This window comes from Pristiophorus japonicus, chromosome 12, assembly GCF_044704955.1.
Source record: "Pristiophorus japonicus isolate sPriJap1 chromosome 12, sPriJap1.hap1, whole genome shotgun sequence".
Taxonomy (NCBI): Eukaryota; Metazoa; Chordata; class Chondrichthyes; family Pristiophoridae; genus Pristiophorus; species Pristiophorus japonicus.
The window spans coordinates 115432684-115451618 of NC_091988.1; the positions used below are offsets into that span (position 1 = coordinate 115432684).

The 18935-nt window shown below is 43.5% G+C and overlaps 2 protein-coding genes across 5 annotated transcripts in view; one reads left to right on the forward strand and one right to left on the reverse strand.

Annotated features, from left to right (window-relative positions):
• The window catches only part of LOC139277435 (phosphoenolpyruvate carboxykinase, cytosolic [GTP]-like), a 55258-nt gene extending 52881 nt beyond the window's left edge, over positions 1-2377 (reverse strand). For 3 of the 4 annotated variants that reach the window (XM_070895885.1, XM_070895888.1, XM_070895889.1), the window contains exon 1: positions 2326-2377. The gene's annotated coding sequence lies outside the window, so the exon portion shown is untranslated. The other variant, XM_070895887.1, reaches the window with a different exon arrangement.
• Positions 2378-2420: 43 nt separating this feature from the next.
• LOC139277436 (transcriptional repressor CTCF-like) overlaps positions 2421-18935 on the forward strand; it is a 551966-nt gene continuing 535451 nt past the window's right edge. The window contains exons 1-2 of the mRNA XM_070895891.1: positions 2421-2854; positions 6891-7315. Of these exons, the coding sequence (XP_070751992.1) occupies positions 7028-7315 (288 nt within the window). The 5' untranslated portion in view covers positions 2421-2854; positions 6891-7027. The remainder of the gene's footprint in view (positions 2855-6890; positions 7316-18935) is intronic.

An 18935-nucleotide genomic window follows, 5' to 3' on the forward strand; every position in this document is an offset into this window, starting at 1 on the left:
ATTATTTTCAGATTTGAAAATTGAAATTACATACACATACAGACCTGTTAATACTGGGATTCTCATGTTTGTGATCGGCATGAATGACACAGACTGAAAACTAATTTAAACATACAGGGCTGTGTGCCATAAAGAAAGTATGTGCATTTATATAGCACCTTTTGCAACCTCAGGACACCCCAAGGCACTTCACAGCCAATGAAGCATTGTTAAGGTGTAACTACTGTTGTACTATAGGAAACACAGCAGCTAATTTGTGCACAGCAAGGCCCCACGAACAGCAATGAGACGAATAACCAGATAGTTGTTTTAATCAATGGTGGTTGAGGAATAAATATTGGCCGGGGAGAACTCCCTCGCTCTTCTTCAAATAGTGCTGTGGGATCTTTTATATTCACTTGAGAGGGCAGATGGGGGCCTTGGTTTAACATCTCATCCGAAAGACAGTGTCAGCAAGTGTTGTGAGAGAGGGTTAGGTGGCCCTTGTCCCATGGCAACTGAATCCTGGGAAGGATTGGTTGTCAACTTTCTCTTCATTCCTTTAGTGATAATCTTGAGTCTATGCTCCCTTGTTACTGATGGAAGCAACCATTTACTTTTACTCTCTCAAAACCTTTCAGGATTTTGAAAACCTTGATTAGATTCACCCATAACTTACTCTGTTCCACGAAACAAAAAGTCCAATTTGAGCTTTTATTCACAACTATAAACCCCTCTCCCACTATATCATCAAAATGAATTTTTGCTGTAACCTTTCTATGGTTTTAGCCTTCATATTCTGGGGTATCCAGCATTGTATGCAGCAAACCAATCATGGCCTAACCAATATCTTGTGACTCTATGGACATCACTTCCTTTCTTTTATACAATGTGCTCCTATGTATAAAATTCCTAGTTTATATTTCCATGCATGAATCAATGGGAGGTGACATCCTAATGCACAACTGTCAAAATCAGGGAAATATTAGCATTCTTAAAACAAAAAGAGTGATTGTTACTCCTGCATAGAACTACATAGAATATACAGCACAGAAACTGACCATTTAGCCCAACAGGTCCGTGCCAGAGTTTATCCACACCAATCTCCTCCCACTCTACTTCATCTAACCCTATCAGCTTATCCTTCTATTCCTTTTTCCCTCATGTACTTGCCTTGCTTCCCCTATATTGTATGTTGCGCAGCATACAATCAATGGGATCCTTCAGCCCATATCATTCAAACAGCTTTACTCTAGGGTGACCATATTTTATAAACCGAATTTGGGGACACACAGGGTGGGAAGGCAGTAAAATAGTCAGGGCAGAAAATGTAGGTTGCGCAGCATAGCGAAGAAAAGTTTTTTTTTAGCAGCCTATATTTTAACAGTTGCACATATACACTACAAACACAAAACAAATGTGATGTCACATCTGCAGTAATATGCACATTATTGAAGCGCATTCAGACACCGTTTATCAATACAATAATACTATTCAGACCACTGACCTGAAACTGAATCTAATGGTATGATATGCATATATTCAAATGATTGTGGCTCTATTCGGGGACGAGTTTCGTGAACCGGGGACTTTTCCCGGGGGACACAGTACCAGAGGATGTATGATCACCCTCTGTTTCTTGCTGCACAGATGCTGCCTGACTTGCTGAGTATTTCCAGCATTTTCTGTTTATGTTTCAGATTCCAGCATCCACAGTACTTTGCTTTTGTATGTATGGTCACCCTACTTTACTCCCCAAAATTGTGATATTACAGGTCACAAATGAGCATATCAGCTACTGACCAGTAAGAAAAACTTACATTTATATAGTGCCTTTCACAACCACTGGACGTCTCACAGCCAATGAAGTACCTTTGGAGTGTAGTCACTGTTGTAATGTGGGAATCGCAGCAGCCAATCGCCAATCTGCGCACAGCAAGCTCCCACAAAGAGCAATGTGATAATGACCAGATAATCTGTTTTAGTTATATTTGATTGAGGGATAAATATTGGCCAGGACACTGGGGATAACTCCCCTGCTCTTCTTCAAAATAGTGCCATAGGATCTTTTACATCCACTTGAGAGAGCAGTCGGGGCCTCGGTTTAACGTCTCATCCGAAAGACGGTACCTCCAACACTGCACTGGTGTGTCAGCCTAGGTTTTTGTGCTCAAGTCTCTGGAGTGGAACCTGAACCCACAACCTTCTGACTCAGAGGCAAGAGTGCTGCAGTAATTAATTTCCTCTTATTATTCCCCTTATCCTGTGCATTTAAGGAAAAAAATAAAATGCAACATTACTGGGCCATTGGGCCGTGTCACTTGCTGTTTGTTCAGTACCACTCACAGTTTGGTGCAGTCCAGTCTGTGAGTGAGTTCCTCTGCTGGGCCTCTCCTCGGCACCATGGCAACCGGGGGAGGCGGGGCCGGGCTTGCGCTTGCGCACTGCAGCCGGCCCGCCATTTTGCAGCTTTGGCGCAGCGGCTGTTTTCCCGCCCGCTGGGCAGCGAGCGAGCGGAGCGACGCCGGAGCTGGTCCCGGGGGCAGCCGCATCCGCAGCCTGAGCCTCAGCCCGATTGTTATTCAACGGGACCAGCTGGCGGCGGCAATTCGCCGCTACCCTTTTTCTTATGAGGCGGCAGGCCTGGCCGCTTTCGCCGCTCCCCACACTCCTCAGGCCTGCGGCCTTCTCCCTGCTCCCTCCTCGGGCACTGTGAGGGAGGCCCATCCCCCCACCTTCATGATTAGACCAACCACATTGCCCAGGGGTACCGGCATTGAGCACCAGACATGTCATAACCATAACAACTTCACCTTGTTGGTTGCAATTTGAAGTCAGTGCGTGAAGTTGTGTAAAGTCATTTTATTGCAAGCAGGTAAGTAATGGCCTTCCTCTTGAACAGGGCACCGAGTAGGTGGTGCGGCATAAGGCTTTGTCAAATACACAGATTTACAGAATGCAAGAGTTGGGTGGGTGGGAAGCATCAGACAATTCTGTAATTTGGAGTGTGCAAGGGATGACATAACACATGCCCCAAAATAATTTAAGGGAGACACACACTCCTTCATCCCTCTAAGCTATGCAAAGCTGTGCTAGTACCTGGAGAGATTGTGTTACGTGCAGCACTGAGTGGTGGTGCACAAAACCCTGTCAAACCCATTGGGTCGATTTTAAATCCTACCCGCCCCTGGTAAAAATCCTCCTGGGCAGGTGGATAGTTAAAGGTAAGTTATCTGCTCTGAGCTCATCCCATTCCCACCGCCTCTGATTTTAACCTGATGGCAGCCTAAAGCAGCCGGGACCTCATGAATTAATGCAAATTGGGATAATAACACCTGCTCTGTGCTTTTTTCCTCCCTGCTCTAGGCAGAAAGAGGATTCAGGTGAGCGAAAATTTTAAAAGTCAAAGAATAAGGAGAAGGCAATAGATCAGGGTAGCACTAGGGGAAATGAAAACCAGAGCGTGCCAGGAAGGGACAGGATGTATAAACATAAAGGTGAATCAGAAAGTAGGGTCAAAGCAGGAAAAAATGGTAAAAAAAAATTTAAATGCTCTTTATCTGAATGCACGTAGCATTCGTAACAAAATAAATGAGTTGACGGCACAAATAAATACAACTGGGTATGATCTGATAGCTATTACAGAGACGTGGTTGCAAGGTGACCAAGACTGGGAAATAAATATTATGGGGAATTTGACAATTCGGAAGGTCAGACAGAAAGGAAAAGGAAGTGGGGTAGCACTGTTAATAAAGGATAAGATCAGTGTGTTAGTGAGAAGATCATGATGTTGAATCAGTTTGGATGGAGATAAAGAATAATAAGGGGAAAAAATCACTGGTGGGCGTAGCCTATAGGCCCCCTAACAGTAGCTACACTGTTGGATGGAATATAAACCAAGAAATAATGGAGGCTTGTAATAAAGGAACGGCAATAATCATGGGTAATTTTAACCTTCATACTGATTGGACAAAGCAAATTGGCCAGGGCAGCCTTGAGGAAGAGTTCATAGAGTGTATCCGGGATAGTTTCCTCGAAAAGTACGTTGCAGAACCAATCAGGGAGCAGGCTATCTTAGATCTGGTACTGTGTAATGAGACAGGATTAATAAATGAACTAGTAGTAAAGGATCCTCCAGGAATGAATGACCATAACATGGTTGAATTTCAAATTCAGTTGGAGGGTGAGAAAGTTGGCTCTCAAACCACTGTCCTAAACTTAAATAAAGGAGACTACAAAGGTATGAGGGCAGAGTTGGCTAAAGTGGACTGGGAAAATAGATTAAAGTATGGGACGGTTGATAAGCACTGGCAGACATTTAAGGAGATATTTCATAACTCGCAACAAAAATATATCCCAGTGAGAAGGAAAGACTGAGAGAAGGGATAACTATCCGTGGCTAGCTAAGGAAATAAGGGATGGTATCAAATTGAAAACAAGGGCATACAATGTGGCCAAGACCAGTGGAAGGCCAGAGGATTGGGAAACTTAAAAGCCAGCAAAGAACGACTAAAAAATGATAGAGGGAAGATAGATTCTGAAAGTAAACTAGCATGAAATATAAAAACAGATAGTAAGAGTTTCTACAGATACATAAAAAGGAAAAGAGTGGCTAAAGTAAATGTTGGTCCCCTGGAGGATGAGATTGTGAAATGAATAATGGAGAACAGGGAAATATCAGAAACGTTGAACAAATATTTTATATGGGTCTTCACGATAGAAGACCCAAAAAACATCCTAATTGTGGATCATCAAGGGGCTATAGGGAGGGAAGAATTAGTACAATCACTATCACTAATGAAGTAGTACTCGGTAAAATAATGGGACTAAACGTGGACAAGTCCCCTGGACCTGATGGCTTACATCCTAGGGTCTTGAGAGAGATGGCTGCAGAGATAGTGGATGCATTGGTTGTAATTACCAAAAATCTACTGGATTCTGGGTCTGAGCAGATTAGAAAATCGCAAATGTAACGCCCCATTTAAAAAAGGAGGCAGACTAAAAGCAGGAAACTATAGACCAGTTAGCCTAACATCTGTCGTTGGGAAAATGCTGGAGTCCATTATTAAGGAAGCAATAGCAGGACATTTGGAAAAGCATAATTCAATCAGGCAGAGTCAGCATGGTTTTATGAAAGGGAAATCATGTTTGACAAATTTGCTGGAGTTCTTTGAGGATGTAACGAGCAGGATGGATAAGGGGGAACCAGTGGATGTGGTGTATTTCAATTTACAGAAGGCATTCGATAAGGTGCCACATAAAAGGTTACTGTACAAGATAAAAGTTCACAGGGTTGGGGGTAATATATCAGCATGGATAGAGCATTGGCTAACTAACAGGAAACAGAGAATCAGGATAAATGGTTCATTTTCCAGTTGGCAAACAGTGACTAGTGGGGTGCCACAGGGATCAGTGCTGGGTCCTCAACTATTTACAATCTATATTAATGACTTAGATGAAGGGACCGAGTGTAATGTAGCCAAGTTTGCTGATGGGTGGGATACAAAGATGGGTGGGAAAGCAAATTGTGAGGACACACAAAATTTGCAAAGGGATATAGACTAAGTGAGTGGGCAAAAATTTGGCAGATGGAGTATAATGTGGGAAAATGTGTGGTTATCCACTTTGGCAGAAAAAATAGAAAAGCAAATTATAATTTAAATGGCGAAAAATTGCAAAGTGCTGCACTGCAGAGGGACCTGGGGATCCTTGCGCATGAAACACAACAGTTAGTATGCAGGTACAGCAAGTAATCAGGAAGGCAAATGGAATGTTGGACTTTATTGCAAGGGGGATAGAGTATAAAAGCAGAGAAGTCCTGCTACAAATGTTCAGGGTATTGGTGAGGCCACTGTACTGCGTCCAGTTTTCGTCTCCATATTTAAGGAAGGATATACTTGCATTGGAGGCTGTTCAGAGAAGGTTCACTGGGTTGATTCTGGAGATGAGGGGTTGACTTATGAAGATAGGTTGAGTAGGATTGGCTACACATTGGAGTTCAGAAGAATGAGGAGTGATCTTATCGAAACATATAAGGTAATGAGGGGACTCGACAATGTGGATGCAGCGAGAATATTTCCACTCATCGGCGAAACTAAAACTAGGGGACATAATTTAAAGCTCAAGTATTGTACAGGAAAATCCTGACAAAGGGCTCTAGGTATCTTTGTAAGACTGACGTCATGTTATCCATGAGGTGCGTTCAAGTCGCACTCCAGGGACTTAAGCCCAAAAATCTAGGCTGACACTCCAGTGCAGTGCTGAGGGAGTGCTGCACTGTCGGAGTTGCCGTCTTTCGGATGAGCCATTAAACCGAGGCCCCGTTTGCTCAGGTGTACGTGAACGATCCGATGGCAGTATTTCGAAGAAGACCAGTGGAGTTATCCCCGATATCCTGGCCAATATTTATCCTTCAATCAACACAACAAAAACAGATTATCTGGTCTTTATCACATTGCTGTTTGTGGGAGCTTACTGTGCGGAAATTGGCTGCCGTGTTTTCTACATGACAACAGTGATTACACTCCAAAAAGTATTTCATTAGTTGTAAAGCGCTTTGAGACATCCCGTGGTCGTGAATAGTGCTATATAAATGCAAATCTTTCTTACCCACTCGAGGAACACCATATTAGTGAAATCAACACATTCGATGCTTTTTTGAATTGATCAGCTCTATACTGTGAGTTTTGCACTGTATTCTGTTAGCGTGTATGTAAATATAGTGTGAGAATCCCAATAAGGAAGAACATATGACTTGTAAAGAAAAATAGTCTTGCATTTATAGAACACATTTCACAACCTCAGGACATCCCAAAGTGCTTTACAGCCAAGGAAGTACTTTTGAAGTGTAGTCATTTGAATGAAAGTAAATATTCAAACGTTTTGAGTAACTTACTTTTCTTTTCAAACAGACAACCATGTTAGACGAGGCTTTGGAATTGGAAACATTTACTAATATAAAAATACACCACAAGAGAAAAGGGTGATGCAGATGATAGAATATAAAAGAAACACGAAAGAAATTATGAAATCAGCAATTTAGAAACTGATGGAAAATGAAATTTTGCCCCATGAAACAACTTTATTTTTAACAAAGTCCGAGGAGGACATCATGGAATATTCTATAGAGCGGGGAGCTTCTGACACAATGCACATCATCACGTTGCAGGTAGTGAATATGGATGAACACATCCAGCCTAGCCTGACTGAAGTCAACGTGATGGCAATGCATCAACAAGGGATTGAAATAATTCCAGGTGTGCTGAGGCAGGTCTTGGACGGTGAGGGAGAGATCATGCATACTCTTCCACTCCCTGAAGGAGTGCAAGTTTTTAAGGTATGGAGTTAGAAACTTACTGCTAAATTTAAGGATGTTTATATTTCCTTTTAAATTTCAAATGGTTAAATAAGGTGGATGTGTAATTCTGGCCCAAACTGACCCTGATAAGAACATACATAAGAAATAGGAGCAGGAGTAGGCCATTTGGCCCCTGGAGCCTGCTCCGCCATTTAATAAGATCAGGCTGATTTTGTTAATTCCCGGATTCTTTTACTTCAATCTGGTTCAGTAAAATTACTGAGTCGAATACCTCTTGTGCTTTGAACAAAGCAGTCTTTATTACCGGCCAGTAAGACCTATCAGACAGAAGATATACTCTCTGGATAGAGCGTACACACTCCCTACGGATAGGTGAAGTTACATCGTAAAGCGTTAACAGTTATACAGTTTAGAAATCAGATAACAAAATACAAATGGATTGACAGTCTAACTCAGCCACTCATTAGTCAATCTATATGAGATGTTCTTCTTGAAAGCTCAAGCATTGCCTCTAAATGTTTCATTCTAATGGTGTGACTATTAACTGAGACCTTGCAATTCTGCAGATGTATTTCATGTTACAATTATATATTATTGGCAGGATTAGTGACTTGAAACCTTGAGAAAGACTGTTAGCTATGCTGATGTTGCACTATTTGCAATCTGACATTCTCCCAGCTATTCTTCCATGGCTTATACATTTTCATATATCCCGTTTACTTTATTCCGTTCAGATATCCACATCCCCCCTTTTATCATTCTATGATAACATTTAGGATCATTCTATGAGTATTGCATTGTTGAGTAGTTCTCTAGTTTGTTGGATCATAACCCGGGAACCCTTGACCACAAGAGGGTCTGCTAACCTTGTCATTACTTTACAGCAGAGGTTAAGGCAACCAACAATCAAACAGCAGGTAATCAAACCTGCTAAGTTCTTTTGCTGGTGTGGATAACTTCTTCACCTCCCTCCTTATGTGATCGGCAAGGTGGGTTATGTTTTCTGAACTATCAGGAATGTAAGTGCAACATTCAGATCCTATCAGGGCACACGTTCCCCCTTTCTCAGGTAATCGAGGGCCATTCGGTTTTGTAATGCTACGGTCCTTATCGCTACCATTTCAGCTGTGATGCCCTCCAGAGCCTCAGCAGTGCGGTTAGCTACCTGTTCCAATATTGTTTCTTTGAATCCATCTAACAGTCTCAGTTAGGGTCAGGGGAACGGTGCGCAAAGGAATTCCCCCTTTGGAATGTATAGGGATATGTGAACACACCCAGCATCTAGTGAAGTGCCCTTTTTCCGCATAAACGTAAGATATATACAAAAAGGTGTTTACATGGAGCTCTCGCCTTTGTCTTCCTTCCCGTGCGCCAAAACTGTCATATATCAACACTATTATGCAGACAGTGGCATACAGACACAGTCTCATCTTATAAATAGTCCAATTATTTAGCTGATAAAAAGAGTTCTGTTTTCCCGTTTCCCTTCTTCAGGTCTCCGTCAGTGTATTTGGCTGTCTTACAGGTAAAAGTTCAAACTGATCCTCCCTCAACTGCCTTGTTCAGCAATGGGGAAGAGGAGATCTGGAACAGAAACAGGAATTAGACTAACCAGCAAAATTTGTTTAAATGGTGATGAGCTTGCAGTGGTGCAGGTGAACCCAGGCACTTTTCTCCTCAACCTTGGCTGCAGTGGGGGTAGTGAGTGACACCTAAAAAAAAAGGCCCCTCCCATTGTGGCTCTAATCCCTTCCGAATCCATACTTCCCTGGTGCCACGAGGGACAATTCGGGTAAAACTGGGAGGTCGAGGTGAGCATCTTGAACCTGGTTGTGAACTAGTCGCAGAGCCTGCGTCAGAGAAAGAACATAGGTGGTCATCAGTCTAGCTGAGATCTCATATCTAGGAACAATTTCCCTCATTAACACCTTAACAACAGTCTGAGTCTTATTGTCCAGGTTAGGGTAGGCTTCAATCCATCTGCTAAACACATCTACTATTACTAACACATATCTGTAACACTGAACTTTTTGCAACTCAATGTAGTCCAACTGAAATGTCTCAAAGGGACATTTTACCCCGGGTAGGGGCGTTTTACCCCAATCACAGGGGACTCCCTTCCCTGGATTATGTTGCTGGCCAACCAGGCAACGACTACTGATGTTCTGGGTGAGCGCCTGGAGTCTAGGGTGCCACCAAGTAGCCAAAAGCGTATCACTTGTTGCCCTTGCTCCACAATGAGTAGCAAAATGCAGACATTCTATAACCCATGAGGCCAACTCGTCAGACATGCAAGTCTGTTCCGCGGGAGTGGTCCAGAGTTTAGAAACATTGTCATAAGTACATGCATAATATTTCCACAACAGTTTATCTTTTTCAGGAGCATCCCCCTGTGCTTTTATAACATCTTGGATGGTTGGCATTGGTTTTTCCGAGGCTAACTTATCCTTCGCAGGATTTTTAGTCTGACTCATAATTTTGGGCACTACCATCTGTTGGTCACGAGAGGCCTATATCAACCAGAGAATTTCCGGTAGTATGGGCGGTACATTTGACAATGGCAATGCGTTTGGGGAACATGAGGGCTTGCAACAAATCAGATATTAACTGTTTGAGATATCTCATTCCCCTGTGAGGTTAGGAATCCCCTATTTTTCCATAATTGTCCGAAATCATGGGCCACCCCAAAGGCATACCTAGAGTCGGTATAGATATTGACTTTGAGATATTTGGCCAAGATACAGGCTTGGGTGAGGGCGAATAGTTCAGCTTGTTGAGCAGAATAGGCGGTTTCAAAGCGGCAGATTCCAAGACCTGATTCTCCTGGTTTACTATGGCGTATCCTGAGATTCGTGTATCTTCTGGATTAATAGAAGTACTTCCGTCAACATACATAAACAATCATGACTGGGTTCTTCCTCATCTTGGGGTGGCTCAGTAAGAATACAGTCTGGATCTTCCATCAACTAAATCTTCCCTGACTGATGTGGCCTCTTAAATTAAAGATAAGCAATCATGACTGGGTTCTTCCTCATCTTGGGGTGGCTCAGTAAGAAAACAGGCCGGATTAATTGCAGTACAGTGCTGAAAGGTCAGTTTAGGATTGCCTGTGATTTCAGTGGGTTCTGTCGGATAGAGGGCCAGTCCACATTGCCCTGCACTGGGATCTCAATTAATGGGAGTATAACCCACTTGGGAGGGGTCCTCTGCCCACACATGAGGATCCACATAGTCAGGTATGTCCGAGCCAGTATGATGCTGTAGAGTCGTTAAGACCTTCTCGGGGTCCCCATGAAATTAGACTGTTCGGCCATGTTTTACGATTTGCACATCCCGGCTGGTAGGGTCAGCCTCATCTATGGCCTTGCGTACCATAACTCCCAAATCTTTAGCATGGTGAGGGGCTAATCACGAGCAATATGCGGTGCCATTGTTAGGGGCTGTTTCCACAGATTCTTATTCACTTCCACAAAATCTGCCTCTCTTTCCAGTCCAGTCACTCTAGCCCTTAATAGAATTCCCTTCACTTCCCCTTCGTGATCCTGATAAAAGTTCTGCAGGTCCTGATTCTTTCCACTGGGATCGTATGCTAGGGTCACGTGATAGGGTGCCTGCGGCAGGTCCAGAGACCACCACTGAGGGGTTCTAGTGGTATAATACTGCCGCTTAAGGGTTTCCTGTTTTACAATAATCCCATTATCTCCATACTCCAAATGCAACTGGAATTTGCAAAGGAGGTCTCTAGCCATCAAGTTACAGTCCAGATTGGTTGTGATAACAACTCGATGTTCCACCGATTCTTCATGGTAACCCATTTTAACCGGTTCTGACACTGGGAATGTCGAGATTTGTCCCAGGAATCCTGAAAGTTCCTGTGTTTCAGTAGAGGCAGGGAGTTTAAGCTTTGATTGTACAGAAGACATGAAGGCTCCCGTATCTATCAAAAAGGGTTGCCACTCATTCAGAATGGGTTCATCGTCCGGGGAGGATCCCTGCACAATCAAGCAGTGTAGTCAATTGGGGGACAATTGACCAAAGGGGTTGTTTCTGGGAGAAGTTAGTGTAAGATCCTCCTCTCCCCCCTTGCCCCCCTCCTCTTCCTTTTCCATGCTGACGGTAGGGGCAATTTTTATTCCAATGTCCTTCCTGCCCACAATTAAAACAGTCAATTCCTCTTACCCAGTCCTGGCCTCTTCCCATACCATGCTGGGGACAATAGGGAGGTTTATTAGCAGGGCTCGGGCCGTTTGGTTGTTTAGTATAACCATATCCTTGCTTATCCATCCAATGCAACACTACGGTTCTATTGATCCTTCCTCCCGAGATGGCTCTTCCTTTCTAGTCACGTATTCAGTCTTGACCCGGGTTGGGGGCGCACCTCCCCCCTCCCCTTTCTTTTCCTGCCAATAATATCTAACTGTCCTCTCCATCTGTCCGGATAGCGTGAGCAATCAAATAGTTGTTTGAAGATCACAGACATCTATAGAGAGGTGGTCTGCAGCTTGTTGTGCATCAGGGTTTGGCATTGGTCTGACAGGGAATTGGTGTCGGGACTTTGGGATCTTGGAAATCATTTCTAGGCCGGAGGATGTTTCAGAGCTGTCTGACTGCTTGACAGTTCTGCGTCTCGATCGGCGGGGGTGTTTGCTATGTCTTTCACAACTTGGATTGGTAGATTGACTAGAAAATTTACAGGACTGTTTGTGATGTCGAGATATAGTTCTGCCCTTTCGAGTGTGAGATCTGGTCCTTTCGGCTATATTGCTTGTAAACTGGGGATCCGAATCGCTATCAGAGGATGAGGAGTCAGTTTGGGTTTGTTGCTTTGGTGATATGTGGTTGTTCCTAACTCTTTTTACCGGAGTGTTAGGTGGAGGGTGTTGGGAAGAGGACTGGAGCAAGAGGCCAGGGGGTGCGGGAGGCGCCGTTGGGCGCTGAGTCAGTGGCCACTCATCAATTTCATCATCAGCCTCGGTTAACACAAAGCCAGCCATTTTAACTTGTAGTTGATCAATACCTTTCTCAGAGGTCCCAGAGGATCTCTTAGCAAGTTTCTCGTGCGCACATTCTTTCTTTAAGACGTCTACAGTTTTAACATGTGTTCCCTCTGTCAATGAAAGTCCTAATTTAATAGCATTTGTTTGCCAACTCGATAGAAGTGATGCATCTTTTAATTTCTGACAATAATGTCGCCAGGTTGCAATTAAATTTTTTATCCCCTTTTCCTCGTCCCCTTCTCCAAATTAATCCCTGTGCTTTTTTTTTGCTACCTCTACGCTTCTCGTGTCACCTAGAGGCAGGCCACTGGTCATCCCCTAATAATTTATTCAGGGCTCCTGATAATTTTCTAAAGTCTTCAGCTCTTTCAGGGAATTCCTCACATAACTTTTGTAGTGGACTATCGCATCCGTTGTTTTATCTAACTGATTACCCATTTTCACGCTGCTCCTCGTATTACTGTGTCGCTACGCGTTCGTGTCGTCATGCAATTTAAACAAACTTAAAAATAGACACAGACTTTACAGAAACTAACACTAACTTTAACTAACTCCAAATAACCAAACTTTACTAATGCTAACACTTACCCATGTCGCCGCGCGGTTCGCGTCGCCGCGCGATTTATACTAAAACTACCACGTCGCCTCGCAGTTCACGTCGCGCGCAATCCGCGTCGACCCGTGGCTCGCGTCGCCGCGCGAGTTAAGATACTTAAAACTTTAAAAGATAAACAAGGACTTCTAACACTTACCCGTGTCGCCGCGCGGTTCACGTCGCCGCGCGATTTCAATACAAAATAGACAAAGACTTCTAACACTTACCCGCGTCGCCGCGCGATTTCAATACTTAAAACTTTACTTAAAACTCTGAACACTTAAGACTTACAAAGACTTACTGCCATTAGCACTGACTTTCGCGATTCGCGTTGCTGCGCCTCTGCGTCACTACGCGTCGGCGTCACTGCGCGTTTACGTCACCGCGCGTCTACGTCACTGCGCGTTGACGTCACTGCGCGTTTGCTTCACTGCGCGTTTACATCACTGCGCGTTCGCTTTGGCCCTTCTCCTCTCGGCCGCGCGCTCGGGGTTTTTAAAAAAAAATTCAATCAGAGCCTAGACGGGCCAAGTGATATTCAAGGTCCCTTCGTCGTACCTGAGTTGAACACCTATCCTCTATTTAAATCCCTATTTTATTCCCTGTGAGCCTAAGTTTCTAAATTTGATTTCTTATGAGCCTCAATTAATTTCTTTCAGTCTCCAAATTTCCCTATCCTTTCGCGTTACTGCGCAGTTTAAATCCAATCAGTCAATGAAAGCCCTAATTTAATGGAGTTTTTCTGCCAACTGGACAGGAGTGATTTTATTTTTTTTTACTGCAGTGGAATTTTTCTCATAATTTAAAATCTCAGAACATTTTTTTTTAGCACCTATTTAGTACGTTATTTTTTTTTCATAACTAGAGAGAAGTCTGGCACGTAGGCTGTGGACCGCTTTTCGTTATCTCAATTGTTCCAGCCTCAAGGTCATGTTATTTAATATAATTTTTTTTTTTGAATCGTTTTGAATCTCAGTTGTTTTGCTGTGCCTTCTCTGAATGTTTTCTTTCACAAGTTTTTCTTTTTTTTAACCACCGGGTCAATGTAATTTTTTCTTTTTTTTTTAACAAACCTATCCTTTGTGCATTTCCTGGCTCCGTAACTTATCATCCGAATATACGTAATTCAATAAGGTTCACACTCTTAAACTTCCCACATACAGGACAACACTACGAAGGGTTAAAACAAACTTTCATTCTGTTTGAGATAAAACAAACCACAACTCCCCGGCTTTTTTTTTTACAGTAAAAGTCACAGAAGCATTTCTCATTTAAACAGACATTCACAAGAGTCTCTTTTCTTTCCTATTAATTTTTTTTGGATCCATGATTGATCATCTATCCCTATCTAGCTCTAACTATCTTTCCAAGTCGCCGCTTGGTTTGCGTCATCGCGCAATTTCCCTATCTCTATCCCTATTCTAAGTTTGAAAGGTATTCACCAGATTGTCCTGGATCTCGTTCAGACACTACCTGAGAACCAGCGAGTGGCTAAACTTTCCTCAGACTTTTGAAACCGGGGGAAACTGGAGCAGTATTGAAATCATACTCACTCCAGTGGCCATTTTCCCCTCGTCTCGTCCAAGGCTAGTCTGGCTCTTAATTCGCAAGTTTTCGGCAGTCGTCCGTTGAGATCCCACTTCTGACACCAAATGTTAATTCCCGGATTCTTTTACTTCAATCTGGTTCAGTAAAATTACTGAGTCGAATACCTCTTGTGCTTTGAACAAAGCAGTCTTTATTACCGGCCAGTAAGACCTATCAGACAGAAGATATACTCTCTGGATAGAGCGTACACACTCCCTACGGATAGGTGAAGTTACATCGTAAAGCGTTAACAGTTATACAGTTTAGAAATCAGATAACAAAATACAAATGGATTGACAGTCTAACTCAGCCACTCATTAGTCAATATATATGAGATGTTCTTCTTGAAAGCTCAAGCATTGCCTCTAAATGTTTCAATCTAATGGTGTGACTATTAACTGAGACCTTGCAATTCTGCAGATGTATTTCATGTTACAATTATATATTATTGGCAGGATTAGTGACTTGAAACCTTGAGAAAGACTGTTAGCTATGCTGATGTTGCACTATTTGCAATCTGACATTCTCCCAGCTATTCTTCCATGGCTTATACATTTTCATATATCCCGTTTACTTTACTGTCCTTAATTCCATATATTCCGTTCAGATATCCACAATTTGATCATGGACTCAGCTCCACTTCCCTGCCCGCTCCCCATAACCCTTTATTCCCTTATCGCTCAAAAATCTGTCTATGTCTGCCTTAAATACCTTTAATGACCCAGCATCTACAGCTCTCTGGGGCAGAGAATTCCACAGATTTACAACCCTCTTGAGAGAAGAAATTCCTCCTCATCTCAGTTTTAAATGGGCAGTCCCTTATTCTGAGACTATGTCCCCTAGTTTTAGTTTCCCCTATGAGTGGAAATATCCTCTCTGCATCCACATTGTCAAGCCCCCTCATCTTATGTTTCGATAAGATCATCTCTCATTCTTCTGAACTCCAATGAGTAGAGGCCCAACCTACTCAACCTATCTTCATAAGTTAACCCCCTCAAGGTTGAGACCCCTTAGAGAAAGTATGATGTGTGCCTATTCTGCGCTCAGGCAACGCACTCACCGATTTGGTGGTGAATTGTGCTTTTTACAATGCTGCTCATGAGAAGCTTCGGATTCCAGCTATTGGCCTAGCAAGGGTTCAGACCCAGGGTTGTCGAATGACCAACTAAAGACGAAAGGTCATTGATCTGAAACGTTAACTCCTGTTTCTCTCTCCACAGATGCTGCCTGACCTGCTGAGTATTTCCAGCATTTTCTGTTTTTATTGAATACTATCTTCCTTGTGTGGAGCAGATAAGTGTAATTTGTTTGTGATTGATTTGGCTCCAAGGTGACATGCTGGCAATGGAAAGTTCAGAACCAAGCCAGCGCATTGTAGCAGATTGATAGTTGAACCAGGCAGGTCTGTGGTATTCCAGATCACTATTGGGAGATTGACCAATAATCTGACTCGCTGACAGAATATGATGGTTACTGGGACCAGGTATTCTTCGCATGCTCTAGATAACCTTGTAAACTAATCAGTTGGATGGTCCTAAATGGACAAGCAGCAGAAACCTTGACAGTGCTTTATTGATAATCTGCTTGGTTTTGTCTTGTTTAACTGCAGCAATATCCCTGCACACATTTGAAAGTCCCTATGCCTTTCCTGCTAATGTGCACCTAAGCTCTCTGGAGCTAGTTATAAACCATGTGTCTCTATAGAGATGGGCAATTTTAACCTAACCCACCCGTCAGAAACTGATACAGAGTTTAAACTGGGTGATTTTAACCTAATTCACGTGCGGGAAACCGACAGGAGCAGATGCAGCATTGATTTTATATCCCGCCCGATTTTACTCTTCATTGAAGTCAATGGATGTTTTCCCGCCTGGTGTGTTAGGTTCAAATCACCTGCTGAGTGTGTACTCTATATTGGGCAGTCAGAAACGCTGTAAGTATAGTATTCTTCATTGCTTAGCTTGGAGACTTTTAAACGTGGTAATGAGTTTTCATGTGTATCTGGTACCCAGCCAAACAAAAAATATCACACTATGCTCCAGAGTGTGGTCGGGTCCTGGCTTACTCTACATCAGCATCAGCGTGCTCGGACCCTGACTCCCGGTTTACTCAACATAAGAACATAAGAAATAGGAGCAGGAGTAGGCCATACGGCCCCTCGAGCCTGCTCCGCCACTTAATACGATCATGGACTCAGGTCCACTTCCCTGCCCGCTCCCTATAACCCCTTAATCCCTTATCGGTTAAGAAACTGTCTACTACTTAAATTTATTCAATGACCCAGCTTCCACAGTTCTCTGAGACAGCGAATTCCACAGATTTACAACCCTCAGAGAAGAAATTCCTCCTCATCTCAGTTTTAAATGGGCGGCCCCTTATTCTAAGATTATGCCCCCTAGTTCTAGTCTCCCCTATCACTGCATCCACCTTGTCAAGCCCCCTCATAATCTTATACATTTCTATAACATCACCTCTCATTCTTCTGAATTCCAATGAATAGAGGCCCAATCTACTTAACCGTTCCTCATCTCCGGAATCAACCTAGTGAACCTTCTCTGAACTGCCTCCAAAGCAAGTATATCCTTTCGTAAATATGGAAACCAAAACTGTACGCAGCACTCCAGGTGTGGCCTCACCAATACCTTATATAGCTGTAGCAAGACTTCCCTGCTTTTATACTCCATCCCCTTTGAAATAAAGGCCAAGAAACCATTGGCCTTCCTGATCACTTGCTGTACCTGCATACTAACCTTTTGTGTTTCATGCACAAGTACCCCAGGTCCCGCTGTACTGCAGCACTTTGCAATCTTTCTCCATTTAAATAATAACTTGCTCTTTGATATTTTCTGCCCAAGTGCATGACCTCACACTTTCCAACATTATACTCCATCTGCCAAATTTTTGCCCACTCACTTAGCCTGTCTATGTCCTTTTGCAGATTTTTTTTCCCCTCCCATCTTTGTATCATCAGCAAACTTGGCTACGTTACACTCAGTCCCTTCTTCCAAGTCGTTTATATAGATTGTAAATAGTTGGGGTCCCAGCACTGATCCCTGCGGCACCCCACTAGCTACTGATTGCCAACCTGAGAATGAACCATTTATCCCGACTCTCTGTTTCTGTTAGTTAGCCAATCCTCTATCCATGCTAATATATTACCCCCAACCCTGTGAACTTTTATCTTGTGCAGTCTACATCAGCATCAGTGTGGTCGGGCCCTGACTCCAGGTGTACTAATACATTACCATCAGTGTGAAGTCGAAACTGTTTCCTTGCAAACACTAAAGTTGTCATATAAGTGCGCCCTTCGATCGGTGGATTCAATGCTCTGTGTCTGTTGCTGAAATTTCAGGATCCCTGGTCCTCCCCATTACTCGAAAAAGCTTGCCCTGACGAGACACAGGAATGCCATTAGAAATTAAACTTGCATGACTCCACAGGGCTGAGTTTCCTGTCCTCCTGAGTGCTAAGTGTAGACACACTTTATTATGTCTTGGATAAGGAGTCAGACTAGATACTGCAAGCTCAAAGTAAGTGTGACATTAGTCCTTTATTACAGATCTCAGAGTGCCTCTCCAGCCTGTGAGGCCTCCTTATATACAGGTGCTCCCAAGGGATTGTGGGATCCCTTGGGACTCCAGGGGATAAGCGCTCTAGTGGATAGACATAGTAATTATAGGTTTACATACATAACAATACTCCCCCCTCCCCTCCGCCCCCCCCCCGCCCCCAAAGTCAATAGTGTAACTATTTACAATCTGGGGCCTTTCTTTCTCTGGTTGATTGTCTCGGTGCAAATGCTGGTGTTGGTGAGTTGTTTGTTGGGCCTTCGCTGGGCTGCTGCACAGCTGGCCTTGCTGGACTATGGACTGCTGGACGTGCTGAGTCTTGCTGGGCTGCTGTGGGTGATGGGTTCTGCTTCGTGGTCAACCGCTGGGTCGGTTGCCACTTGTGTGTGTGTTGGAGGGTCGAAAAAGGTAGAGTTTATTGTGGGTTGTTCTGGATAGTCCGTAAATCTGAGTTTGGTTTGGTCCAAGTGTTTTCTGCAAGTGAGTCCATTTGCGAAGTTGACCACAAACACCCTATTCCCCTCTTTGGCCAAAGCAGTGCCAGAAATCCACTTGGGACCTTGTCTATAGTTCAACACAAATACAAGATAATTTACCTCAATTTCACGTGACACATTTGCGCGATCATGATAATGTATTCTGTTAAACCGCCTGCTCTCTACCTGTTCGTGTAGATCAGGGTGGACTAATGAGAGCCTTGTCTTAAGTGCCCTTTTCATGAGCAGTTCAGTGGAGAGACCCCGGTGAGCAAGTGGGGTCTTGTGTGCTAACTAAGCAGGACTCGGGATAAGCGAGTCTGCACTGAGCCTTCAGTTACTCTTTTCAAGCTCTGCTTGATTGTTTGAACTAGTCGTTCTGCCTGACTGTTGGACGCTGGCTTAAATGGGGCA